We start from the raw sequence: 27,266 nt of genomic DNA, 5'->3' as shown, positions 1-27,266 counted from the left end.
GCTTAGACTTCCAACAATCCACTTAATTTGCTAATTCTTAATATGTTCTATATTTTCTTCCATTTTCTCATGATCAGGCTTTAGTTTCTGAATTAGGAATTGTTTGCTTGGATCAGACTCTGCTCCCTCCTATACTTTTGTCTGGTATAGGAATTCCTTGCTTAGTCCTGAATGCAATGTTCAACTTATATTTGTCCTTCAGATTCTTTTCTGTTTCCTTCTTTTATAGTCCCCAAATATGAGTTAGTTTTGTTCCTTGCTATGACACTGATAAACTTCAATCAGATGCTTTTGATCTTGCTGGTCCTTCCTTGAGGACCTCAAGTGCTTGCTTCCCAGGTTTTGCTCTGCCCCTTCCTGTATAGGTTAATTTTTTTTTTGTATTTCCTTCTTAAAAAATAAAATTTCAAGGGGGCGGTTAGGTGGAGCAGTGGATAGAGCATCGGCCCTGGAGTCAGGAGGACCTGAGTTCAAATTTGACCTCAGATACTTAATAGCTGTGTGACCTTCAGCAAGTCACTTAACCCTATTGCCATGTAAAAACAACAACAATAATAATAATAATACTAATAATTCAACCAATAAAAATATTCATCCAACCCTTTATAGGTGAACTTTAATAATAACTAAAATTTTCTCAAATAATTTTATAGCCTCTTGGTGAACCTGCACAGTTGAAGTTTTGTTACTCTAAGGCCACAACTTGTGCATATTCTGAGATAACAGTGTTTTGAGTTTCCTCACCTCCCTCCTGTAGTTGAGTGGAAATATTCAGTTCACATTGCACCTTAGCCTTCAGTAGGAGGACAATCTGTTTCTCCATTGTAATCATGTTGTCAGAATATTTCTGCAAAAAAATAAATGAGTAAAAAAAATTAACAACACATTTCCTCAGAGAGATAATATTTGTTTTTGTCTCAGACCCCTAAAAAAAGGGGAGCAGGTTTATTATTAATGGAATTTATTGTGTATAATGAAGTCACTATCTGATGTAAAGTCAAAAGATGGCATAATCTGTAGAGTTTATGCTCTTTTGATTTTTAGCTTCAAATGAGAAAAAAATTCATACCACAATATGTAAACATTTATGAAATATAACTTAAATCCTTTGTAAGAAAGCTAAAAATTTTTTGATTTATGAAGAGTAAACATGAAGTTTTTGAACTCCCAGACTTATGCTGCTACCTGTTAATTATGATAAATTGCTCTATCAGTAATGTGCTTGTAAAGGGTGATTTCTTTTTCATTCATTTATTCAATGACTAAGCAAATATTTATTCAACACTTTCTATGTGAAGGCATTGTCATAGGTGTTATGGGTAATTCAAAGAAACAAGATAATTTAATGTAATTATATCTGCAAAATGCTAGACAAATAATTTCTCTTGGTGCTAATTACTTCTATCATATATACTAGAGGTTCTCAAAACTCATCTTTTATAATAATGACTTATTAGACTTTCAGATTATAGCAGTAATAAAAAGGTATAGTGTGTATGTGGGGAAGATGGGATTGAGGATTTTACAATTTCTTCTGAATATAGCAACTTTGTTAGAAGGGAAGAGAGTTTGAAGGAAAATTAGGAAGGAACATCACATTTGTTAATGGGCTAATTCTTTCAACTTGCAATATGTATCCAGTATGATAATATGGCATGTATATATATATATATATATATATATATATATATATATTATATAAACTATAGTAATAGGTTTGCAGTTTCATAAATAATCCTATAAATATCACATGAAATGTTGTATACTTTGTAAGATATTGTTTTATTACAATTTTTTTCATTATTTGTTTTTTAAAAATTTTATTTATTTAAGGCAATGGGGTTAAGTGACTTGCCCAAAGTCACACAGCTAGACAATTATTAAGTGCCTGAGGTCAAATTTGAACTCAGGTCCTCCTGGCTCAAAGGCCTTTCCACTATACCACTTAGGTGCCCCCATATTATGTATTTTAATAAACTAATAAAGAAAATATTTTAATATACAAAATAGGAGAGAAACAGAGGACTATATGTGAAACTGAAAATTCTGTTATATATAGCTTCTTACATATAATGAATATATTGATATTTATATGAAATATGTCATGCAAATAAGCATATATTTAAAAGCAAGCTATATTTAACAAAATATCTACAGCTTTGTGTATAATATTTTTTCTATTCTACTTTGTATACAGAAATGTTTTCTTTGTAGTGTTCATTATAATTAAGAATGAGAAAATAAAATTATGAAATTATCCCATTACTTCAACAGTCTGTGCTCATGGTGCTTTAAAATGTTATCAATATTAAAATCTAGAGCATGGAATGCCCTGTCTTTCAATTAGGCAGATTATCAAACTGATATAATTAAAGGACCCTAGGATGTCCTAGTAAAAAGTCAAGGAGGGAGGGAACTTTGTGGAATAGATGCAATTTCAAACAGAAATTTCATAGACTGTGAAGTAGATAGAATTGCAAGCCATAGAAAATAAGGGATCCTGCTGACCATTACCTCAAACCACATGGGCAACCAGAATATAAAGATTTCTTTGATTTAAGTTTTTAGGAAAGCTTTGCTTTGGTGATAGAGGCACTATTTTCCTCAAAAACATGTATAAAACATCTAGTACAGGGTCTTCTTGGTCTTGCTTGATCTGATGTGTCTTCCATCTCAGGAAGATTACATAAATCACTGTTTTGAGATTGTCTATATAATTGACTAAGAGACTAAGGAAAAACATTGTTCAACAGATCCAGAATCAAGACTTCTAATCCTACAGATAAAAAATGTCAGCGTTGGAGTTGCTATGGGAATACAATCACTTGCTTATTAGCACAGGGCCCAGCACACAGTAGGCATTTAATACATATTTGTGATTTGCCCTGACTATGTATTTTAGTCCAACCATTCTTGAAAGCAGTTTGGTACTAAATAAAGTCATTAAATTGTTAATATATTTTAATCCATCCATCCTACCAATGGGCTTATATATCCAAAAGATCAATGTCAGAAAGAAAAGATTCAATCACATCAATTTATTCCCAGAAGGAGCAAGATGAGCAGAACCAGAAGAAAACTGTACATCATAGCAGCAACATCGAGGTGATGATCAACCTTAATGGACTTGCTCATTCCATCAGTGCAACAATCAGGCACAATTTTGGGGTAACTGTGATGGAGAATACCATCTGTATCCAGAGAAAGAATTGTGGCATTTACACAAAGACAAAAGATTATTACCTTCAATTTAAAAAAATTATCTTATTATGTAATTTTGCTATCTCTTATACTTTATTTTTTTCCTTAAGGATATGTTTTCTTTCACATCACATTCAACTTTGATCAGTGTATACCATGGAAGCAATGTAAAGACTAATAGACTGCCTTCTGGGGGGGGGGTGAGGGGAGGGAAGTGAGATTAGGGGAAAATTTGTAACATTCAAAATTCAAAATAAATAAATTAATTAAAAAATTTATTCTCAGCAGAAAATTTTTGTTGTTGGAAAAACCAGATAAACTCTTACACAAAGTAGGTGACCGTCAACTAGGAAATGACAAAATACATTTAAGACAGAAAAGTGGCACTGTGGGTAGAGCACTGGCCTTGGAATCATAAAGATTCATCTTCATGAGTTTGAATCTAGTACCAGACACTTACTAGCTGTATTACCCTAGGCAAGTGACCTAACTCTGATTTCCTCACTTGTAAAATTAACTGAAGAAGGAAATGGCAAATCACTCCAGTATTTTTGCCAGGAAATTCCAAAATGAGTTATGAAGAGATAGATAGAATTGAAACAATCCAATAACAACACTATACATTACAGCATATAAAGGTAGTGAATTATTATCATACTGTGAAAAATGAAAAATGTGAGGAATTCAGAGAAACTTAGATATCAAAGAATTAATTTGTTATTAAGAACCCATTCTATGCCAATACTATGATAATTTCTAGTAATCTAAAGACAAAAATGAGATGGTTACTTCCAAGGATCTTAGATACTATGAGGGAGATAACATTTTAAAAATAGCTTAAGTATATGCAAGATAAATCTAAAGAAAATTTTGGAAGGACAACTAAAAATGGTATCAGATAGATAGATAGATAGATAGATAGATAGATAGATAGATAGATACATGATATATCAGGTATGTATGTATATATGATGTATGTATACATATATATGAATAACTTTTCAACTGTTTTGAAGGAAATAAGAGGAAGAAGGAGGTTGAGTGTTTTCTAGGCATGAGAGAAAAAGGAGGGATGCAATGTGTCTTATATGAGGCAGCAAAAGAAAGGCCATTTGACCTAGCTATAAAATATAGGCAAGAAATTAAAGGGAGCAAAATTTGAAAAGTAGATTGTGACCTACTTTAAAAAGGACTGATGCAGAGTGAAGAAAGCAGAATCAGAGTCATATGTATGATTGCTATAATGAGACAAAAGAAGATAAAGTAAGATAAAAAAAAGAAGATAAAAGTAAAAGACAACAGAACTAAATATTGATCTAATGGCAATATTTGTTCCAAATTGCTGATGCTAGAACATACATGCTTCTTTGATTAGAGAGGTAAGGGATTTTAACTATGGAATGTTACATACTCTTCTCTGTCATAGTTTTGACATCATTAAGATATAGAGGGAGATATATAGGTTTTATATAGGGAAGGATTTTGAGAAAGTAGTCATGCTATATAAAATAGTATATAGTGGTAATGAAAATAATAAAACTAAGTAAATTCATTTCCTTAATTATTAAAATTATAGTTAAAGGATAGAATATGGTGAATAAATATGAAATTGGACACAGGGATAAAGAAAAATTACAAAATATTTTCAATTTCAGAAAAAGAAAATGTTGTAGCTTGTCAAATATTAACACATTTTTCAATCTGGAAAGACCTGGAAATTTCATCTAATTCCAGCCTCCTCCTTTTACAGATGATGAAGCCATTTTATCAGTTCTTTACATAGTTTATGTGAGATTGATTGACTCAGTGAATATACAAGCACCCACTTATTCAGATTTTATGAATTCTAATGGTAGCTCTGGCCCAGACTCTACTTTTAACATTCCATCTTATGATGTCATAAAATGCTACAAATAAGAACTCAATCATACAATTTATGTGTGTTTAAATATCAACTAGTTCTAGCTTTCAAATAAGGACAACAGAAATTCAACCTATAGGAAAGAAGAAGTGGTAGCCTAAGTATATCAAACAATTCCCTAAATTCCACATATCAGGTGAAAAGAAGGAAATGAGACATTATTGGTACCATTTCAAGAGATTATGGCAAGAAAATTGCTTTTTTCCTACATATTTTCCAGAAGTAGTTACTAAAGCAATCCTGCTTTTTCTATCTGCTTTTATGAACAATGACTCATTTGTATCTATATTTTGGGAAATGTTAGGTTTCCTTTGAGTCTGTTGAATCTCATAAATAATGAAAAATTACATAATAAAATTAAAACAGTGATATTAATAACAATAACACAACAACAATAATAATAATATTATTATTATCAGTAATTCATTTAGCCAAAATTTACATATTTTTGTACCTCATGCACAAAAAATGTACAGATTATTTCACTAAAAACAATTCATGGACTGAGGAGCAAAATTTTGAGACCTTGGGTGGGAAGGGGGGAAAATTTTAGTGATTCAATAAGTATTGAACAAGAAGACCAAAAAGTTGATGAGACTTCTAATTTTCTTTGCTGATTATCATAAAGCCTTTCAATCAGTTCTATGCTCATGACTTATTTGTGTATCACAAATATGCAAAATAAATGCAACTATAATGAATATGCTAGAATTTTGACAGCCAAATAAAATGTTATTTAAACATGCTACCAATACAATAATATTAAGAAGAGCAGATGGCTCACTCATATTATTCTGCCTAGCCTTAAATCCATGATAATCTCTCCTAAAGAGAACTGAGATTGCATCCAAATTAGAGTATCAAAATTTCTTATGAATTACTTGATTGATTATATAGATGACATCAATCTATATACTCTGCAGAATAATACATCAATAACTCCTTCAACACATGGTATCCTCCAATGAGTTCCAAATGGAACTTCTACTTGATAAGTGCAAAATACTTAATGACCAAGGAATACCAGAGGCTGAAGATACCAAGTGTGAATCCTGAAGTTATATTGAACAAATAGAAAAAGGCAATATATATATATATATATATATATATATATATATATATATATATATATATATTCTTTTATTTAATCAAAGACAGCCACAGCAAGCATAAATTATTAAAGAAAAGACTGGGACTGAATATAGATAGAAAATTATTGGAATCCTGAAATAAAGGCTGAGTAAGAACACATTTAAAGTAATTAAAATCTATTCATCACCAAAATTTAGCATACATGTTTGGAAGTGTAATTGGAACTTAATAATTTCAGAAACTATCCTAGCAAAACGTGTACAAATAGTATCTATCACAGAAGGATAGCTAAAGAAAATATATCACTTTCTTACTTAAGTGCTGAAGAGGAATGATGCACATTCTTACAACAGAAAATGAATAGAAGAAAAAAAATTGCCCTTCAGAAATATTTTTTGGAAAAAAAATTCAGACATCACTTTAAAGAATAATATCCAAAGTTGAAAAAGTGTCCAAAGTCATTTACTTCATCTAACGTAACTGAAAATAGTTGACCATTGGATGGAGGTGATGAGGGAGCTATGATACAAAAAAAACAATCCAAGGGGTCTTCACTATTGGTAGCCAGAACTCGGCCAACACATTACCAATGTAACATCAGAGTTTAATTCCTACCCCCACTTCCCATCCTTTACCTGTAACTAACAGGTATTTTCTAGTCTCTCTTTCTTTGATTTGTTCATAATTTCTTATTTTTGTAGTAAATTATGACTCATTATTTTAAAAACAACAACAAATGACTGGTGTAGTTTTGTTTGTGGAAATAGAATGGTTTTTGATGTTGCATTAGGACCACGTCAGGTTACCAAAAATTAGATGCTACCCTTAAGGATTACAAATTTTGTGATTAATATAGATTATTCAAGGAAACATTACAAAGTATCATGGCACACAACAAAAAATTAGTTTTTTAACAAATACCCAATAAGGCATTGCCTAATAGCTAGATTTATACATGAGACACTCATTACCTGTCATGTATTAACATACAATAAAACTACTTAAATACAGACCTCAAAATACCCTAGAGTACCTAGACTATAAACTATACTGGAACTGGATCAAATTGTTGATCATAATCAACTAGGCAAGCACTGATTTATCAAATGTTATGAAAATATTTTAATGAATAGTGTCATACCAAATGTTCACAATATCCAACTTCAAGTAATTAAAAGCTTTCAAAATAAAGAGATCTAGCAGAAGAGTACAAATTATGTAGGAGTAAGAAGGGCATTTCCTTTTATTTTCTACTTTACTACTACAGTCTTTTAGCTAGCCTCCAGAGAATGAGGATACATTCTAATACACTGCTGAAACTATAAGATTTTATTTACCTGTTTAATATTACAAAAATGTTAAATATAAAAGGGGGAGGAGGAAGGGAGGGAAAGAAGTTAGGGAATAGGGAGACAAAAGGGAGGGAGAAAAGGAGAGAGAAAAAAAGGAAATGAAAAAATGTATACTTCAGACTATATTTATAGGAGGTCAGTTCTTTTTCTAGAGACTATTAGAATGTTTCCTTATGAGTATGGGGTTGTCTTGGATCATTGTACTGATGAGAATAAGTCATTTATAGCTCTTCATCATATAGTGTCATTTTCACTGTGTACAACATTCTCCTGGTTCTACTCACTTCACTTTGCATCAGATCATGTATGTCTTTCCAGATTTTTCTGAAATTGTACTGCTTGCCATTTCTGATAGTACAATAATATCCCCTCAGTCATTTGATGGACATCTTTTTGATTTCCTATTCTTAGCCACCACAAAAAGAACTTCCACAAATATTTTTATGTAAATAAGTCCTTTGCTTTTAAAAAAAAAATCTTTAGGATATAAAATTAATATCAACTAGCCTTTATTAAATATCTATTGTGTACCAGACATCATACTAAGTAATAGGGGGTGTAGGGGGTATTCAAGGAAGACTAGTACCTCGGGTGTGAAGGCTGCTTCCCACCTTTTTTATTTTTATTTTTTTTTTTGCTTCTTTTGCTTCCCACCTTTAATGTCCACCTGAGCCACCTACCTCTCACCTGTTGCTCCAAGAAGTTGTAGCATGCACATTGATCATACCCAGTAAAATATTTTCACAGATAGGCTAAAAATGATTGAGGGTAATTGAGGGGATTCATCAGTGAGCTGTTGGGGGTGTCTACCCCAACTATGTGAAGTTTTCCACTTGGTTGAATGGATGGATGAGAACACTTCATTCCAATGGCCATGAAGGTAGCTGAAATTGGCACAATTGAGGGCTTAGAGCTTAGTTAGACATGGAAGATGCCAAAATCATTGACTTTTTTTAGAGCCATTACCAGTTGCTTGTTTCTGTCTTACTACTGTATCATGTTGCTTTGGAAGAGAGAATGAGGCCAATGACTTTGTGCAACTCTGCTTCACTTAAAATGCAATTTATACAAACATCAAAAGACATCTCCCATACCTCTTCATCATTCTTATCTCAAAATAATGTACTGACAGACAAGTGAGGAAGCAGCAGGTGCAGATATACTGGGAGCTGTCGTCACAAGCCTGCACACAGGCAGCCCAGGCCATGGGGTTGTTTCCTCATTGGAAGCAGCAGTGGGATTCAGAAGCCCCCTGGGGATTGAGCAGCTCTTTTAAGGATTGTACTGCTCACCTCCTGGTGTGAGGATAGGACTAGACAGGGTGCTAGGGATCCCACTGTGAGATTGAGACAAAAACAAATGTACAAAACTTTGTCAGAGAAGATTTTAGTCATCATTGGAGCATGGAATGTGTGCACTTTAGTAACTTGTGCTAATTTTGACCAACAATTCATATCAAGAAAACACAGGTGTTCCACCAGCCTGCACCACACCATGCATATGTGGAGCCATCAGTTACAGCATATGGAGTTCTGAATACTGTGGACAAGTACACTTATCTTGTCAGTGTTCTTTCCAAGGACGTACACATTTATAATGAGATTTACACATGCATTGCCAAAGCTAGCTTGGTATTTGGGAGGCTCTGAAAAAAAGTGTGGGAGAAAGCTAGCAAACTGAAGGTCTATAGTCATCATACTGACCTCATTGCTATATGCCCATGAAACCTGGACAGTCTACCAGCACCATGTCAGGAAACTGAATCACTTCCATTTAAATTGCCTTAGGAAAATTCTACAGAGAGTGCAACTATGATGGGCTGGGCATGATGTTAGAATGCCAGAAGTATGGTTGCCAAAAAGTCTATTTTATGATGAAATCACACAAGGCAAGCTCTCACAATGGAGTCAGAAGAAGTGATACCAAAACACCTTGAAGGTCTCTCTTAAGAATTTTAGAATTGATTGTGCATTATGGGAGACACTGGCACAGGACCACCCAGCATTATGTGCCCTATCAGTGAGGATCCTGTGCTCTATGAGAAAGGCAAAATGGAAGCACCCTAAAGGAAATGTTAGAAACATAAGTTTAGAATAAGAACCTCAAATGTTCACATGGACTATTTGTGCCTGACCTGGGGTAGAGCATTCTGAGCTCATATTGGTCTGATTAGTCACAGATGGACACACTAATTTGTCTCAACCATAGTGATGTCATTTTGGTCTTCTTCGATAATGAAGGACAAGAACTGAATTGATTAAGCCCTCGGGAAATAAAGGCAAAAGACAATTAGTTTTTGCTTTCCAAAAACAGACAGTTTAATGAACTACAGGCTAGCATTTGAACTCATGCTTGTACAAAGATCACCTCTATATCTTGCCCAATTAATGGCTAATCTTTCTGTTTATAGAATCAAATAGAATTAATCTTTAACCAAAGCAGTCCATTCTTCATTTGGGAATCTTTTACATTTCATTAACACTGTTTGGAATACACAGATATATAAGGAGAGCTAAGTTGCCATTTCATTTATAGACACAACTCCAAATCCTTTTGTCTAAAATGCAGATACAGCTACAGTTACATTTAAGTGTGCTTTTAGGGGAAAAAGTATCCAAAAAACTAAAATTATCCAAAGAGATATCTCTGACAAAGCTTACAAAAACAAAGAATGCATACAATTTAGCTGACTGTAGTTCTAGCATTTTTTGACCTTGAATGTCCCATTTTAATTCATGTTAAGTAAAAATAACAAAAAAAATAGTGCCCTTAAATAATGTAACTCCTTACTGAAAAATGAATGACATCAAAAGAACATCTTAACTTCTTAAGAGGAGTTGTCCCACTCAAACATTAATGTCAGAAACTATGAAAATGTTCACTATCTTCTCCAAAGCAAATGTTCCATGTATTGTAGAGATATGTGTGTTCATTTCTTTATATCTGTGTCACAGATGAGTTAACTCACTATTTATCTAACTACATATCATTCGCTAAGAAATACTTTCTTCAACTACTTAGTTTTTCTTACATGAATTATTGATCAACCTCTTTTGAGTGATGGTGGATCTTAAGCGAAAAAGTGTTCTGTTGTTCTTTTCAATCAACATGATATCTATTTAAACAGAAATGCATTTAGAGTAACTTATCCTCTCTATGAGAAGAGCTGGGAGATGACAAACAATTTTAAGTTCCTTCTATGTGCTAGACACTTTGCTAAGTCCTATATAAATGCTATCCCATTTGATCTGTGGAATTCCTCTTCCATTTGAACTTCTTATAGGCTAACCTATAAGTCATGATAGTAGTAAGTAGTTTTGGTACATATAGGTCTCCAAGTTTATGTAATTGATCATCAGATTTAGTCTGTCTATCATTTAGATTCCAATCTTTAACACTATGTGTCTATATATGATTTGGGACTAGGTTAGTTTTTCACTAAATTTTTCTGAATCATGACTCCATCCAGGAGTTGAGAAATTGATCATTTTTGTCATTTGAAAATTTCTTTGTCTTATTTCCCCAGGCAGAATTTAAGTTTAAAGGAATCAAACTACTTGAAACTGAGTTTATAATAAATTATAAGCACTTAGCATTTTAATTGACCCAAAATGCATTTTATTTACTCTAAATAAAATAAATAAATCTCAAAATTATCTTAATAATTTTATTAAATGAAACCAGATTAGGAACTTTTAAATTTTAAAGAACATTTAAATAGAGAATTACCTATAAATTTTCAACTTTCATAATCTAACCTTCATAATCATCTTTACTCTTTAGTGTGGTGATGATAGTGGTGACTTCTCTTCTCAAAGGATATTCCAATATAGTAAAAGCTCTGATGGCAGGAAACATTTTGAATTTATTCAACAATAGTACCTACATTGTCACAGGACCAGTTCTGTATTTGAGGATTCATAATCAGGTTGGCCACAGGGCAAAGCCTGAAGAAAATCTCTTAAATATAGATGTGGTAATAAGCATTTGCTATAAGGAGTCCTCACCTCAATGAATTTATAGATATTTGAAATGATGAAGTACAGAAAGCATGTTGAAAATTCTGCTAATTAAAAACACTTTCAAAAGCAAAAAAACCTGAACCTTTGAACCATTGAACTCTGCAATGAATAGAAATTCATTAACTTAGATGTTTTCTCTGATTGGAAATTGTTGATAAGAAAGAACAATTTCCTTCAAGATGGAAGTGACAGGATTTATTACATGATGACCTATTAGGTCTAAAAAAGGGGAAAAGGAGACTCAATATTAGTATTGTTAGTAATTGATGTTTATTAAAAGCTATTAAAAATATACAGACTTCCTGCCAAGATGGAGGAGAGAAGACAGACACTGTGTTGTGCTCCTGGTTCCCTTCAAAAATAAAATGAAAGAAACCTCTTAACAGAAATTCGATTGACAAAACCCAGAAAATGAAGTTAGGAGAAGTTCACCTACCAACAAGGTAGGGGACCATGGTTGAACTGGGAATGGAGAGAAGAGGGCGTGCACAGGGACAGCAGCAGGGTGAAACCAGAGGATGGGCTTTAGCTGTAGAGATTTTGGTGACTAGTAGTCTGAGGACCAACTTTAGCCACAGGGGGAGAAGAAGTCTGGTAAGTCCCAGTCATCTGGAGGGTGAGTTCCAGCACAGAGAGTTGTTTAATACTCTTGGAAAATGACCAGCTGGGCGCAGGATTTGAGCTCTATATTTTTTCCAGGACATTCTTCCCAGAACTAACATCCACCACCCCACCTCCTCACCCCCTCAGGCTCAGATGTGGGCAACAGAGTTCACTCAGCTGAAAGGGAGATTAATTCACTCCCCCAGGGCCAAGTCCATTATTAAAGGACAATTCAGACCGTGCTGCCCTTCCTCCCTCCCTTCTTACTCCTTCCTGGATTAGGGAGAGGGCTTCAAACACTCCAGAGAAAGCAACCAGCACCCCCTATTGACAGGCCTTTGGAATTACTAAGCCAAATGAAGAAATCCTCTAGAGTTTTCAGAAGCAAACCTCTGAGACCTATCCCTCCCCAAACACAAGATCCTAGGAAAATGAAAAAAAGGCCAGCAGAAAGGGGGTCCCATGGAGAAATTCTTAGAAGAAAACAGATTCTAGCCCAGAGAGATGTAGCAATTCTGAGGAGAATATGAATTGGTCTCCAGTCCAGAAAGACTTACTTGAAGAAATCAGAAAGGAGTTTAAAAATCAATTGGAAAAATTGGGATAAGAAACTCAAGAGAAAATTAACACATTACAAGAGAAAATTAACATCATACAACAAGAAATCAAATCCTTGTAAAATATAATTGGACAAATACAAAAAGAAAATAATTCTCTCCAAACCACACTTGGGCAAATGGAAACTTCCTTCAAAATAGAATTGATTAATTGGAAAAGGAGTTAGAAATTGTAAATGAAGAAAATTCTTCTCTAAAAAAAGAATGGAATCAGTGGAAACTAATGACTTCATGAGACAAGGTTCCATTAAACAAAATCAAAAGATCAAAAAATAGAAGAAAATGTAAAATACCTCATCAACAAAACAACTGACTTTGAGAATAGATGAAGAAGGTACAACCTTAGAATTATGGGTCTTCATGAAAACATTGAAGAGGAAAAAAAGCTTGGACTTAATATTACGGGATTTAGTGATGGAAAATTATTGTGATATCATGGAACCAGAGGGCAAAATAGTTATTGACAGAATACATAAATCCCCTCCAGAAAGAGCTCCAAAAATGAAAACACCAAGGAATAAAAGAGAAAATTCTGCAAGCAGCCAGAAAACAATTAAAATACCAAGGAGCCACAGTAAGGATTATGCAGGACCTGGCTGCATCAGCATTAAGGGATTGATGGGCTTGAAATGAAACATAATGAAGAGAAAGGGAGCTTGGAATGCAGCCAAGAATCCACTATTCAGTAAAGCTTACCTTTCTCTTCCAGGGGAAAAGATGAACATTTGACAAAATGGGAGACTTGCAACATTTTCTGATGAAAAGAGAAGAGCTAAATAGAAAATTTGGACATCAAACAGGAATTTCCAGAGACACATGAAAAGGTAAAAAAACAAGGTAAAGAAAAAAAACTGCTATCCAATAAGAGGAAATTGGCTATATCCCCACTTGGGAGAAAGATTCTCATAACTCTTGAGAATTGTAACTGTTAGAGAAAATAGACTCAACCAGAAATGATGGACACTCATGATTTATCCATGAAACTGCTGTCCAATAAAATGAAACTGGCTATGTCTCTACCCAGGAGAAAAACTCTAATAATTCTCGAGAACTGTAACTCTATTAAAGAGAATAAACTTAGCCAGAAGTGATAGACACTTGTGACTTTTCTATGACTCAGAAAAATTGATTTAAAAACAATAACTCCTTAAAAGGGGGGACAGTAAGGAGACAGGAGAATGGAGGACATTGAATGGGGTAAATCTATTACAAACAGAGGGAAGATAGCAGGGAGGGCAATAAAGATTTAGTAATTATAACTTTGAATGTGAATGGAATGAACTCTTCCTTAAAACATAAACAAATAGCAGGGTGGAATAAAAACCAGAATCCTACAATATGCAGCTTGCAAGAAACCCATTTGAAACAGCTAGATACATATAGAAGAAAGCCAAAATTTTGGAGCAAAAATTATTTTGCATCAGCTAAAGTGAAAAAAGCAGAGGCAGCAAGCCTTATCTCAGACAGAGCAACTGCAAAAAAATAGATGTGTTAAAATAGATAAGGAAGGAAACTATATCCTCCTAAAATATACCATAGACAATAAAGTAATTTTAATACTAAATATCTATGCACCCAAGGGTATAACATCTAAATTCTTAGAGGATAAGTTGAAAGAGCTACAAGAAGACATAGACAGCAAAACTCTACTAGTGGGAACCTCAACCTTCCACTCTCAGATTTAGATAAATCTAACTATAAAATAAACAAGATGGAAATTAAAGAGGTAAATCGATTGTTAGAAAATTTAGATATGATAGACAGGGAGGAAATTGAATGGGGATAGAAAGGAATATACTTTTTTTCCCTTGCAGTACATGGCACTTACACAAAAATTGACCATATCCTAGGGCATAAAAATCTAATGATTAATTACAGAAAGGCAGAAATAGTGAATATGTCTTTTTTCAGTTGATAATGCAATAAAAATCATATGCAATATTAGGCCAGTGAGATATAGACCCCAAACTAATTGGAAACTTAATAGCCTCATTTTAAAGAATGAGTGGATCAAACAAAAAATTATAGAAAGAATTGGGGTGGCTAGGTGGTGCAGTGGATAGAGCACTGGCCTTAGAGTCAGGAGTACCTGAGTTCAAATACAGCCTCAGACACTTAATAATTACCTGGCTGTGTGGCCTTGGGCAAGCCACTTAACCCCATTGCCTTACAAAAAAAACTAAAAAAAAATATAGAAAGAATTAATTATTTTATGCTAGATAATGACAATAATGAAACAACAGAGTGAAACCTATGGGATTCACTCAAAGTGGCTGTCAGGGGAATATATTATATCTTTAAATACTTATATGAATAAATTAGAGAAAGAGGAAATCAATGAACTAAATATGCAACTAAAAAATTAGAGATAGAACAAATGAAAAAACCCAATTAAATAGCAAATTAGAACTTTTAAAAAATTAAAGGAAAAATTAATAAAACCAAAAGCAAAGAAACTTATTAAATTAATAAATAAAACTGAGTTGGTTTTATGAAAAAATAAAATTGATAAACCTCTGCTCAATTTGATTAAAAAAAGAAAGAAGAGAATTGCTAATATCATGAATGAAAAAGGTGAACTCATCACCAATGAGGAGGAAATTTAAGTAATAATTTGGAATTATTTTGCCCAAATCTATGCCAATAAATTTGATAATCTAAGTGAAATGTAAAAATATTTATAAAAATATAAGTTGTCCAGGTTAAATGAAGAGGAGATTAAATACCTAAATAACCCTATCTCAGAAAAATAAATTCAACAAGCCATCATTGAACTCTCTAAGAAAAAAATCTCCAGGGCCTGATGGATTAACAATTGAATTCTACCAAATATTTAAGGAACAACTGGTTCCAATTCTATATAAACTATTTGAAAAAATAGGTGAAGATGGAACTCTACCTAATTCTTTCTATGACACCAAGAGGGTGCTGATACATAAACCAGGAAGAATTAAAACAGAAAGAAAATTATAGACCTATCTCCCTGATGAATATGATGCAAAAATCTTAAATAATATCTTAACAAAATGATTACAAATTATCACTAGGATAATAAGCTATGAACAAGTAGGATTTGTCCCAGGAATGCAAAGTTGGTTCAATATTAGGAAAACTGTTGTATAATTAATTATATCAACAACGAACCGACCAGAAATCATATGATCATATCAATAGATGTTGAAAAAGCTTTTGACAAAATACAGCATACATTCCTACTAAAAACACTAGAAAGTGTAGGAATAAGTGGACTTTTCCATAGAATAATAAGCAGCATCTATCTGAAACCATTAACAAGCATTATATTCAAAGAGGATAAACTAGAGACATTCCCAATTAGATCAGGAGTGAACCGATGATGCCTATTATCACCACTACTATTCAATATAGTATTAAAAATGTTAGCTTTTCAGCAATGAGAAGAAAAAGAAATTGAAGGAATTAGAATTGGGAAGGAAGAGACAAAACTCTCACTCTTCGCAGATGACATGATGGTATAACTAGAGAATCCCCAAAACTACTAGAAATATTTATCAACTTCAGCAAAGTCAAAGGATATAAAATAAACCCTCATAAATCCTCAGCATTTCTATATATGACTAGCAAGAAAGAGCTAGACAGAGAAATTCCATTCAAAATAACCTGAGACAATATAAAATATCTGGGAGTCTACCTGCTAAGGCAAACTCAAAAACTTAATGAAAACAATTATAAAAACACTTTTCACACAAATAAAATCAGATTTAAATGACTGGGCAAACATCAGCTGCTCATGGATAGGCTGAGCTAACATAATAAAAATTATAATTCTACCAAAACTAAACTATTTGTTTAGTGCCCTACCAATCAAATTCCAAAAAATTACTTTAATGAGTTAATAAAAATTGTAAGTAAATTCATATGGAGAAATAAAAAGTCAAGAATTTCCAGGGATTCAATGAAAAAAAAAGTGCAAAACAATGTGGTTTAGCCTTACCAGAACTAAAATTATATCATAAAGCATAAGTCATCAAAACTGTCTGTTATTGGCTAAGAAATAGAGTGTAGACCAGTGGAATAGACTAGGGGCAATAGTAGGAAATGATTATAGTAATCTGCTGTTTTATAAACCTAAAAAGTCCAGCTATTGGGATAAAAATTCAATCTTTGATAAAAACTGCTGGGAAAATTGGAAGTTAGTTCAGAAAAAACTTAGATTAGACCAACACCTCACACCCTAGACCAAGATAAGATCCAAATGTATATAGGATTTAGACATAAAAAATAATACTATAAGCAAACTAGAAGATCAAGGACTAGTTTACCTCTCAGATCTATGGAAAGGGAAGGAGTTTATGACTAAGGAAGAGATGGAGAACATCACTAAATACAAACTAGATGATTTTGATTACATTAAATTAAAAAGATTTTGCACAGACAAAACCACTGTAACCAAGATCAAAAGAAATGTAGTAAACTGGGAAACAAGCTTTACAACTAATGTTTCTGACAAAGGGCTCATTTCTAAAATATACAGAGAACTGAGTCAATTTGTTTTTTAAAAAAAAGCCAATCCCCAATTGACAAATGGTCAAAGGATATACAAAGACAATTTATAGAAGAGGAAATCAAGGTGATCCATAGTCATATGAAAAATTGCTCTAAATCATTACTTATTAGAGAAATGCATATTAAAGCTTCTCTGAGGTACCAGCACTCATCTCTCAGACTGGCCATTATGACCAGAAAGGACAATGATCAATGTTGGAAGAGCTGTGAGATATATTGTTGGTGGAGCTGTGAACTCATCCAACCTTTCTGAAGATCAATTTGAATTTATGCCCAAAGGGCAACACATATGTGCATACCCTTTGATCCAGCAATACCACTACTGGGAATGTCCTTCAATTGGGGGATGGCTTAACAAACTGTGATATATGTATGTCATGGAACACTGTTGTTCTATTAGAAACCAGGAAGGATGGGAATTCAGGGAAGCTTGGAAGGATTTGCATGAAGTGATGCTGAGTGAGATGAGCAGAACCAGAATAACATTGTATACCCTAACAGCAACATGGGGGGTGATGATCATCCTTAATGGACTTGCTCATTCCATCAGTACAACAATTAAACACAATTTTGGGGTTTCTGCAATGGAGAATACCACCTGTATCCAGAGAAAGAACTGTGGAGTTTGAACAAAGACCAAAGACTATTACCTTTAATTTATTTTTTTTTATTTTTTTATTTTTTTATTTTCATTGAAGATATTATTTGAATTTTAAAATTTTCCCCCAATCTTTCTTCCCCCCCCACCCCCACCCTACAGATAGTACTCCCTCAGTCTTTACTTTGTTTCCATGTTTTACCTTGATCCAATTTGGGTGTGATGAGAGAGAAATTATATCCTTAAAGAGAACAGAATTCTCAGGGGTAACAAGATCAGACAATAAGATGTCTGGTTTTTTCCCAAATTAAAGGGAATAGTCTATGTACTTTGTTCAAACTCCACAGCTCCTTATCTGGATACAGATGGCACTCTCCTTTGCAGACAGCCAAAAATTGTTCCCAATTGTTGCACTGATGGAATGAGCAAGTCCTTCAAGGTTGAACATCACTCCCATGTTGCTGTTAGGGTGTACAGTGTTTTTCTGGTTCTGCTGATCTCACTCATCATCAGTTCATGCAAATCCCTCCAGGTTTCCCTGAAATCCCGTCCCTCCTGGTTTCTAATAGAACAGTAGTGTTCCATGACATACATATACCACAGTTTGCTAAGCCATTCCCCAATTGAAGGACATTTACTGGATTTCCAATTCTTTGCCAACACAAACAGGGCTGCTATAAATATTTTGTACAAGTAATGTTTTTTTACCCTTTTTCCTCATCTCTTCAGGGTATAGACCCAGTAGTGGTATTGCTGGGTCAAAGGGTATGCACATTTTTATTGCCCTTTGGGCATAGTTCCAAATAGCTCTCCAGAAGGATTGGATGAGTTCACAGCTCCACCAACAGTGTAACAGTGTCCCAGATTTCCCACATCCCTTCCAACAATGATCATTACCCTTCCTGGTCATACTAGCCAATCTGAGAGGTGTGAGGTGGTACCTCAGAGAAGCTTTAATTTACATTTCTCTAATAATTAATGATTTAGAGCATTTTTTCATATGGCTATGGATTACTTTGATCTCCTCATCTGTAAATTGCCTTTGCATATCCTTTGACCATTTGTCAATTGGGGAATGGCTTTTTGTTTTGAAAATATGACTCAGTTCTCTGTATATTTTAGCAATGAGTCCTTTGTCAGAATCATTAGTTGTAAAGATTGTTTCCCAATTTACTACTTTTCTTTTGATCTTGATTACAATGGTTTTATCTGTGCAAAAGCTTTTTAATTTAATGTAATCGAAATCATCTAATTGGTTTTTAGTGATGTTCTCCAACTCTTCCCTAGTCATAAACTGTTCCCCTTTCCATAGATCTGACAGGTAGACTAGTCCTTGATCTTCTAATTTGCTTATAGTATTGTTTTTTATGTATATGTCCTACAACCATTTGGATCTTATCTTGGTAAAGGGTGTGAGGTGTTGGTCTAATCTAAGTTTCTTCCATATTAACTTCCAATTATCCCAGCAGTTTTTATCAAAGAGGGAGTTTTTATCCCAATGGCTGGACTCTTTGGGTTTAGGAAACAGCAGATTACTATATTCCTCTCCTGCTTTTACACCTAGTCTATTCCACTGGTCCACCACTCTATTTCTTAGCCAATACCAAACAGTTTTGATGACTGATGCTTTATAATATAATTTTAGATCAGGTAGTGCTAAGCCACCTTCGTTTGCATTTTTTTCATTAAGCTCCTTGCAATTCTTGCCTTTTTATTTCTCCATATGAATTTACTTATAATTTTTTCTAACTCATTAAAGTAATTTTTTTGAATTCTGATTGGTAGGGCACTAAACAGACAATTTAGTTTTGGCAGAATTATCATTTTTATTATATTAGCTCTCCCTATCCATGAGCAGTTGATATTTGCCCAGTTATTTAAATCTGATTTAATTTGTGTGAGAAGTGTTTTATAATTGTTTTCAAAAAGATTCTGAGTCTGTCTTGGCAAATAGACTCCCAAATATTTTACACTGTCTGAGGTTACTTTGAATGGGATTTCTCTTTCTAGCTCTTCCTGCTGTTTCTTGCTAGATATATGTATGTATATATATATATATATATATATATATATATATATATATATATATATATATATATATATATATAAAAGTTCAGGATTTATGAGGGTTTATTTTATAACCTGCAACTTTGCTAAAATTGCTAATTGTTTCCAGTAGTTTTTTTAGATGATTTCTTCGGATTCTCTAGGTAGACCATCATGTCATCTGAGAAGAGTGAGAGTTTTGTCTCTTCCTTCCCAATTCTAATTCCTTCAATTTCTTTTTCTTCTCTAATTGCTGATGCTAACATTTCTAATGCAATATTGAATAGTAGTGGTGATAATGGGCACCCTTGTTTCACCCCTGATCTTATTGGGAATGCCTCTAGCCTCTCCCCATTGAATATAATGCTTGTTGATGGTTTCAGATAGATACTGCTAATTATTTTAAGGAACAGTCTTGCTTTTAGTACACTCTCTAGTGTTTTTAATAGGAATGGATGCTGTATTTTGTCAAAAGCTTTTTCAGCAACTATTGATATGATCATATGATTTCTGATAGGTTTGCTGTTGTTATAATTGAGTATACTAACAGTTTTCCTAATATTGAACCACCCCTGCATTCCTGGAATAAATCCTACTTGATCATAATGTATTATCCTTGTGATGACTTGTTGTAGTCATTTTGCTAAGATTTTATTTAGGATTTTTGCATCTATATTCATCAGGGAAATAGGTCTATAATTTTCTTTCTCTGTTTTAACTCTTCCTGGTTTAGGTAACAGTACCATGTTGGTCTCATAGAAAGAATTAGGCAGAGTTCCCTCTTTCCCTATTTTTCCAAAGAGTTTATATAGGATTGGAACCAATTGTTCCTTAAATGTTTGGTAGAATTCACTTGTGAATCCATCTGGCCCTGGTGATTTTTTTTTAGGGAGTTCAATATTGGCTTGTTGAATTTCTTTTTCTGAAATAGGGTTGTTTAGGTATTTAATCTCTTCTTCATTTAACCTGGGCAACTTATATTTTTGTAAATATTCAGCCATTTCACTTAGGTTATCAAATTTATTGGCATAGAGTTGGGCAAAATAAGTTTGAATTATTACTTTAATTTCCTCCTCATTGGTGTTAAATTCACCTTTTTCATTTATGATACTAGCAATTTGGTTTTCTTCTTTCTTTTTTTTGATCAAATTGTTCAGGGGTATATCAATTTTATTGGTATTTTCATAATACCAACTTTTGGTTTTATTAATTCAATAGGTTTTTTTGCTTTCAATTTTATTAATTTCTCCTTTAATTTTTTGGAATTTCTAATTTGGTATTTAATTGGGGATTTTTGATTTGTTCTTTCTCTAATTTTTTTAGTTGCATATTTAGTTCATTGATTTCCTCTTTCTCCAATTTATTCATGTCAGCATTTAGAGCTATAATATATCCCCTGAGAGTTGCTTTGAATGAATCCCATAGGTTTTGACATGTTGTTTCATCATTATCATTATCTAGGATAAAATGGCTAATTCTTTCTATAATTTGTTTTTTGGTCCACTCATTTTTTAAAATGAGGTTATTCAATTTCCAATTTGTTCTGGGTCTATATCTTCTTGGCCCAGTATTGCATATGACTTTTATTGCATTGTGATCTGAGAAAGATGTATTCACTATTTCTGCCTTTCTGCAGTTGATCATTAGGTTTTTATGTCCTAGTACATGGTCAATTTTTGTAGAAGTTCCATGTACTGCAGAGAAAAAGGTATATTCCTTTCTATCCCCCATTCAGTTTCCTCCATAAGTCTACCATATCTCATTTTTCTAACAATATATTTACCTCCCTAATTTCTTTCTTGTTTGTTTTATGATTTGATTTATCTAGATCTGATAGTGGGAGGTTGAGGTCTCCCACTAGTAGAGTTTTGCTGTCTATGTCTTCCTGTAATTCTTTCAACTTCTCCTCTAAGAATTTGGGTGCTGTCCCACTGGGTGCATATATATTCAATATTGAAATGACTTTATTGTCTATGGTAACTTTTAGGAGGATAAAGTTTCCTTCCTTATCTCTTTTAATGCTATCTATTTTTGCTGCTGCTTTGTCTGAGATAAGGATTGCTACCCCTGTTTCTTTTGTTTCAGCTGAGGCAAAATATATTTTTCTCCAACCTTTTACCTTTACTCTATATGTATCTCTCTGCTTCAGATGAGTTTCTTGTAAGCAGCATATTGTAGGATTCTGGTTTTTAATCCACTCTGCTATTTGCTTACATTTTAAGGGGGAGTTCATCCCATTCACATTCAAGGTTATGATTACTAATTTTTTTATTGCCCTCTGTGCTATATTCCCTCTGTTTGTATTTTTCCCCCTTTCCCCCCTTTTATCCATATTCCCCAGTATTTTTTTAGAATACCACCCCCTTCATTGTGTTTGCCCTACTATATCACACCCTCCCCTTTCTTTCCCCTTTCCCTTTCTATTACCTTTAATTTTTTTAAAAAAATTATCTTATTCTGTGATTTTGCTTTCTCTTATACTTAGTTTTTTTCCCTTAAGGATATGATTTCTCTTTCATCACATTCAGCTTAGATCAATGTATACCATGGGAAAAACGTAAAGACCAATAGACTGCCTTCTGTGGGGAGTGGGGGAAGGGAAACAAGACTAGGGGAAAAATTGTAAAACTAAAAATAAATGACATTCTTCTAAAAAATTTAAAAATATATACTTGAATTTTACAAAAGAAGACAAAAAGGAATTTTATATTGCTCATTTTTATGACACTAGAAGTGGAGCAAGTAACTACAATCCAAAATTATTGCTTATATTTTGCCACGTTAGAAATATGATACTACTATAAAACATCTCCCAATTTTATTTTCAGTATTCTGATTAGAAGCAAGTAAATGGTTTTAAGGGAATAGAAATGTGGGAAATATAAAGTTATGTGAAGTCAGACATACAATATGAAATTCCTTAATGAAAAATGATCTCTTTTATTTATAACTGAAACATTTGTTTTGTAATTTATTGTTTCTTTTTTTTAAATAGCTAATATGGATATTAATTTTGTATGACTTCACATGTATAATTGATATTGCCTTCTTAGTCTTCTAAATGGGTGAAGGATGGGTAGAAGCAAGATAATGTGGAACTAAATTTTTAAATGAATCTTTAAAATAAATAATAAATTAAAAAAATAAAAAAAATTCTTTGTTAAAAAAGCATGATCTTTTAGCAAAGAAAACATGATAATTCTGTATTTAAATAAAATCAAGGACAGTTTAATATACATGCACCAATATAAGCAGAATGCAAATAATGTAAACAAAATTGGGTCCGTGGTAATCTATTTGTTGTAGGAAGATTTAGCATACTTGGTTTTTGAATAAAAGATGGGGGATGCAGGGAGACTGAGAAATATTTGATAGTACTGTGGAATATAAATAGGAAAGTACCTACTAGGGATTATTTTTAGGTATAATGATGATTCAACTATTTTGAGGAATTCTGAAAAGATACAAATATAGAGATATTAGCATTTATGGAACAATTTTATTCTTCAGAGGCATTATGAGGAATTTTCAGAGGTATTAAGGTATATTTCAAAGGTATTCTCATATATTAGCACATTAATCTTCATACTGTCTCCATTAATATGGTATAGAATGTGAAAAGAGGAGAAAGTAATTTTTCACAAAGAGAAGATGAATCCAGAACCCCCATCTCTTTTTTAAATTTTTTTTAGGTTTTTGCAAGGCAAAAGAGGTTAAGTGGCTTGCCTAAGGTCACAATGCTAGGTAATTATTAAGTCTCTGAGCCCAGATTTGAGCTCAGGTACTCCTGACTCTAGGGTCAGTGCTCTATCCACTATGCCACCTAGCTGCCCCACCCACGTCTCTTGATACACAACCTAAGTTTACTTTGAGAAAAAGTGATTACTTGATAAAGACCCAATTCTTTATTCCTTTAAATCACCAAATTTCTTTTGAAATAGGATGTTGAAACCTCCACAGATATTTATAATAACACAACTATTTAATCCTATAAATTATCACTTAAAGAGATAAAATATTAAACAACTCAGACATCATCAGGTTCAAACCTCTAATTTTGCAAGGTGAGAAAAATCAAGATGAGATGACTTTCCCATTGCCATGTAGAGAGCAAATAGCAGAGGTGATGCTAAAATTTTGTAGTACAAAATTTTATCTGTTAGAATATATATTGAAAATAGCACCATGTACATTGCAAATTAGTAAAATCATATGAAAAATAACTGGGGAATTAGTAAGTACTATATATTACTTACAAAAGTTATTTTCAGCTACAAATTTTAGGGAAAAGATTTATGGTTTAGCACAGCACTTTGGTAGCATGGCAGGCAACTTTCACTAAATGTATACATTATCTAGCCCAATCATTCTAATGCATGGTAGCCTCCTTTTTAAAAATGGTAAAAGTTACAGATATTAATTTCAGTCAGTACCATGATGAGTTCCCTTATTTTAATTTTTAGTTTCTCCCTCGTCTCTCTTCATTTTCTATTCTTTTATATAATTGCTGAAGTATTAGAGTAAATGCTAAGGAGCTTCCTATTGTCTCTTTTTTCTAATGAATAAATTGCCTAAGAATAGAATCCTACCCATGTGAACATTCAGAGCAAATTAAGATGATTAAATTTTCTTTGATCTTACCTAAAATTGTGGCTTGCTGCTATCTGAAGAAGAAAAATAAAATTTTTTTGATTATCATAAAAGTAACTATCCCTATTCCTCTAGATATTTCTCTCCTTCTCGCTCATTTTCTTACCAAATTTTAGGGTTTTTACCAGCTTCAGATGCCTTAGATTTACACTGACATGAAAAGTTACTTTTTTAAAAATTGGAAACTAAAAGGATTTCACATTGGAATCCAAGAACCAACATTTTTATCCCATTTCAAAATGTGCCAAATAACAGGATAGTAAAATAGCACTTCTCTGCTCTGGAAGCATTTGCTTAGAAAATAAGGTCTATGACTAGAGGAGAATGAGAAAGAAATGTTCATTTTAGAGCATTTTATTAAACTACTACTGAGTTATAATTACCAAACCATAATTACTAGAAAAATGTTCAGAATAAGGCAATGTGTATAGCTCCTGCTGTAGAAACAGTATGTGGATGATAATTGGGGAGAGCACACCAATCACAATTTTGATTATTCACACTGTGGCATTATCATTTGGGAATGAAAAGAGTCTATGTCACACAGCTATGACTATTCAGCTAATCACCTAGCCCTTTAACCTTGTAACTTTGTTTTTTCCATTAGAGTTATATCTATTTCTTTTGGTGGTTTTCTTTTGGCAATTTTTGAACATACATTTATTCCTCACAGTACAGTTTGTGCTATATAAAACTAAGAATACAATACTTTTATATTTTAATTAATTATTTGCTTTAATAGTTTCCATTATGTGATACAGGGAGTGTACCTGGCATTCCTCCAAATATTTTAGGGGATCTTAAGAGCAAATCCTTGTTATATAAATAGTTACATGCTTAGTGACTATAGTTTCATTGTTAGCATGAAGAGATAGTTTACCCATGGCATTTAATATTTTAAAAATAACCACTTAATATCTCATCAAAAGTCATATCATTGCCCCAGTGAATTCAGTTAGGTTCTTTGTCTTCTTTTCATGTGGTGGTGAGAACATTTGTGTTGGCTAGCATGACATGGAGCTGACTCTTTGAAGTGGTCCATGGATTTGATAACAACTAAATTACTGTAATCCTTCAATGAGGAATCAAATTCAGAGAAAAGCACTACCATGCTCAAGATCGTCAGGAACCTCCATTATCAGCAAAGTCAGGATAACCATACAATACATTTGGTTCCTCATTCAGTGTTCATTGAAGAATTTAAGGCTCTATAGGTTATACAACTGAACATCTGTGTTTTGTGCTATGCAGGTCAGTACAGTAGTTGGAAGCTAATTTTTTTCTCTACAAAGCAAGGTTGGGGGTGAATGTAAATTGGCTCTGTGGAGGGGAGAACAGGGAGAACAGGTTTATAAGACCTCAAAGCAATGTTTTTAGAATTCTTTAAATATATTGGGGGGAAAACCACCATATAAATACAAATTTTTGGAGGTGTGGGTATAACTCACAGAATTCTCTCTAATTTAGATTTCAATAGACTCTAAGGTAGGCTAAAATGGCTTGAGAAAATATTAAAGGAATCTCTTTACTGTACTTTACTAATAATCAAAGTAACAAACAACTAAAGTCACCTTTAGAAGAGGGAAAATAAATTTTATAGTGATATTTTTCTCCTACCTTCTTCTATATTTGTTAAAAAAGGGAAAAAAGATTGGTTCAAAAATATTCAATTCCCACAAAATAAAAAATATTTTTTAAAAATCAAAGCTTAAGTGACCCAATTAAATGAAAATTATTTTATTAATATTATTATCCATATTAAATAATATTATTAATTTAAAAACTCCTATACATATAACAGATTCCTATAGCTATGTCAAGAAACAGTTAATATCTATTCTTGATGCTTCAGTTCATTAAAAACTCTGGTTCAAAATATGATAAGATTCCTGAAATGAATGCCAAATTAATACTTAGCATGTAACGAATATAATGAGTCATCTTAGTATGTTAGTAACATGCATACAAGCATGTTTACAGGAAGATTACTAAAAGAAATCACAGGCAAATTAGAAAAAAACTGAGTTTCTGTGGGAGCAAAGAATTGGAAGCACATATAATTGTCATCACCACCACTATTTTTGTCATTCTCATTATTATGTTGTCTGAAGCACAGAAACAAATGATACTATTTTTTTTTACAGGTTTATATGGACAATCTGAATTCCTAGAAATGTGTAGGGTATACCAGAACATGACTGCATATCTATAGACTTTCACAACTAGTCCCATTTAGTAGTCATTTTTTTTTCTGTATTGATTCTAAGGACAGCAATCACAGTGCTATCTTTAATGCATATATATATATATATATATATATATATATATATATATATAGCAGTGTGTGTGGTATGAGTTGTCACCTAAGATGTGAAATGGTAAAGTTGTTTATTCTACTGGCAAGGCAAATTGTAGGTGGAATAACAAATCATTAGCATGATTATTTCTATTTTTCTAAGTATGAATTAACCCCCAAAAGTTAAGATCTGAACTTTCTACTTGACACAAATGGAGGACATAAAAGAAGCCTAAAATGAATTCGATGTCACATAAAAGATAAAATTGAAGACCAAAACATGAATCATTATTCATAAAGTGAATGTTCTGGATGACTGTCTC

General features: G+C 32.9%; 1 protein-coding gene across 2 annotated transcripts in view; it reads right to left on the bottom strand.

The window, feature by feature from the left end:
- Nucleotides 1-27,266, bottom strand: part of PTH2R (parathyroid hormone 2 receptor) — a 156,907-nt gene that overhangs the window by 115,393 nt on the left and 14,248 nt on the right. For both annotated transcript variants that reach the window (XM_074191487.1, XM_074191486.1), the window contains exon 2: nucleotides 745-847. In XM_074191487.1, the coding sequence (XP_074047588.1) occupies nucleotides 745-847 (103 nt within the window). The remainder of the gene's footprint in view (nucleotides 1-744; nucleotides 848-27,266) is intronic.

The sequence above is a fragment of the Macrotis lagotis genome, chromosome 6 (genome assembly GCF_037893015.1).
Source record: "Macrotis lagotis isolate mMagLag1 chromosome 6, bilby.v1.9.chrom.fasta, whole genome shotgun sequence".
NCBI lineage: Eukaryota > Metazoa > Chordata > Mammalia > Peramelemorphia > Peramelidae > Macrotis > Macrotis lagotis.
Note: the sequence above shows the minus strand (reverse complement) of the source record. Positions and strands in the feature narration are given on the sequence as shown.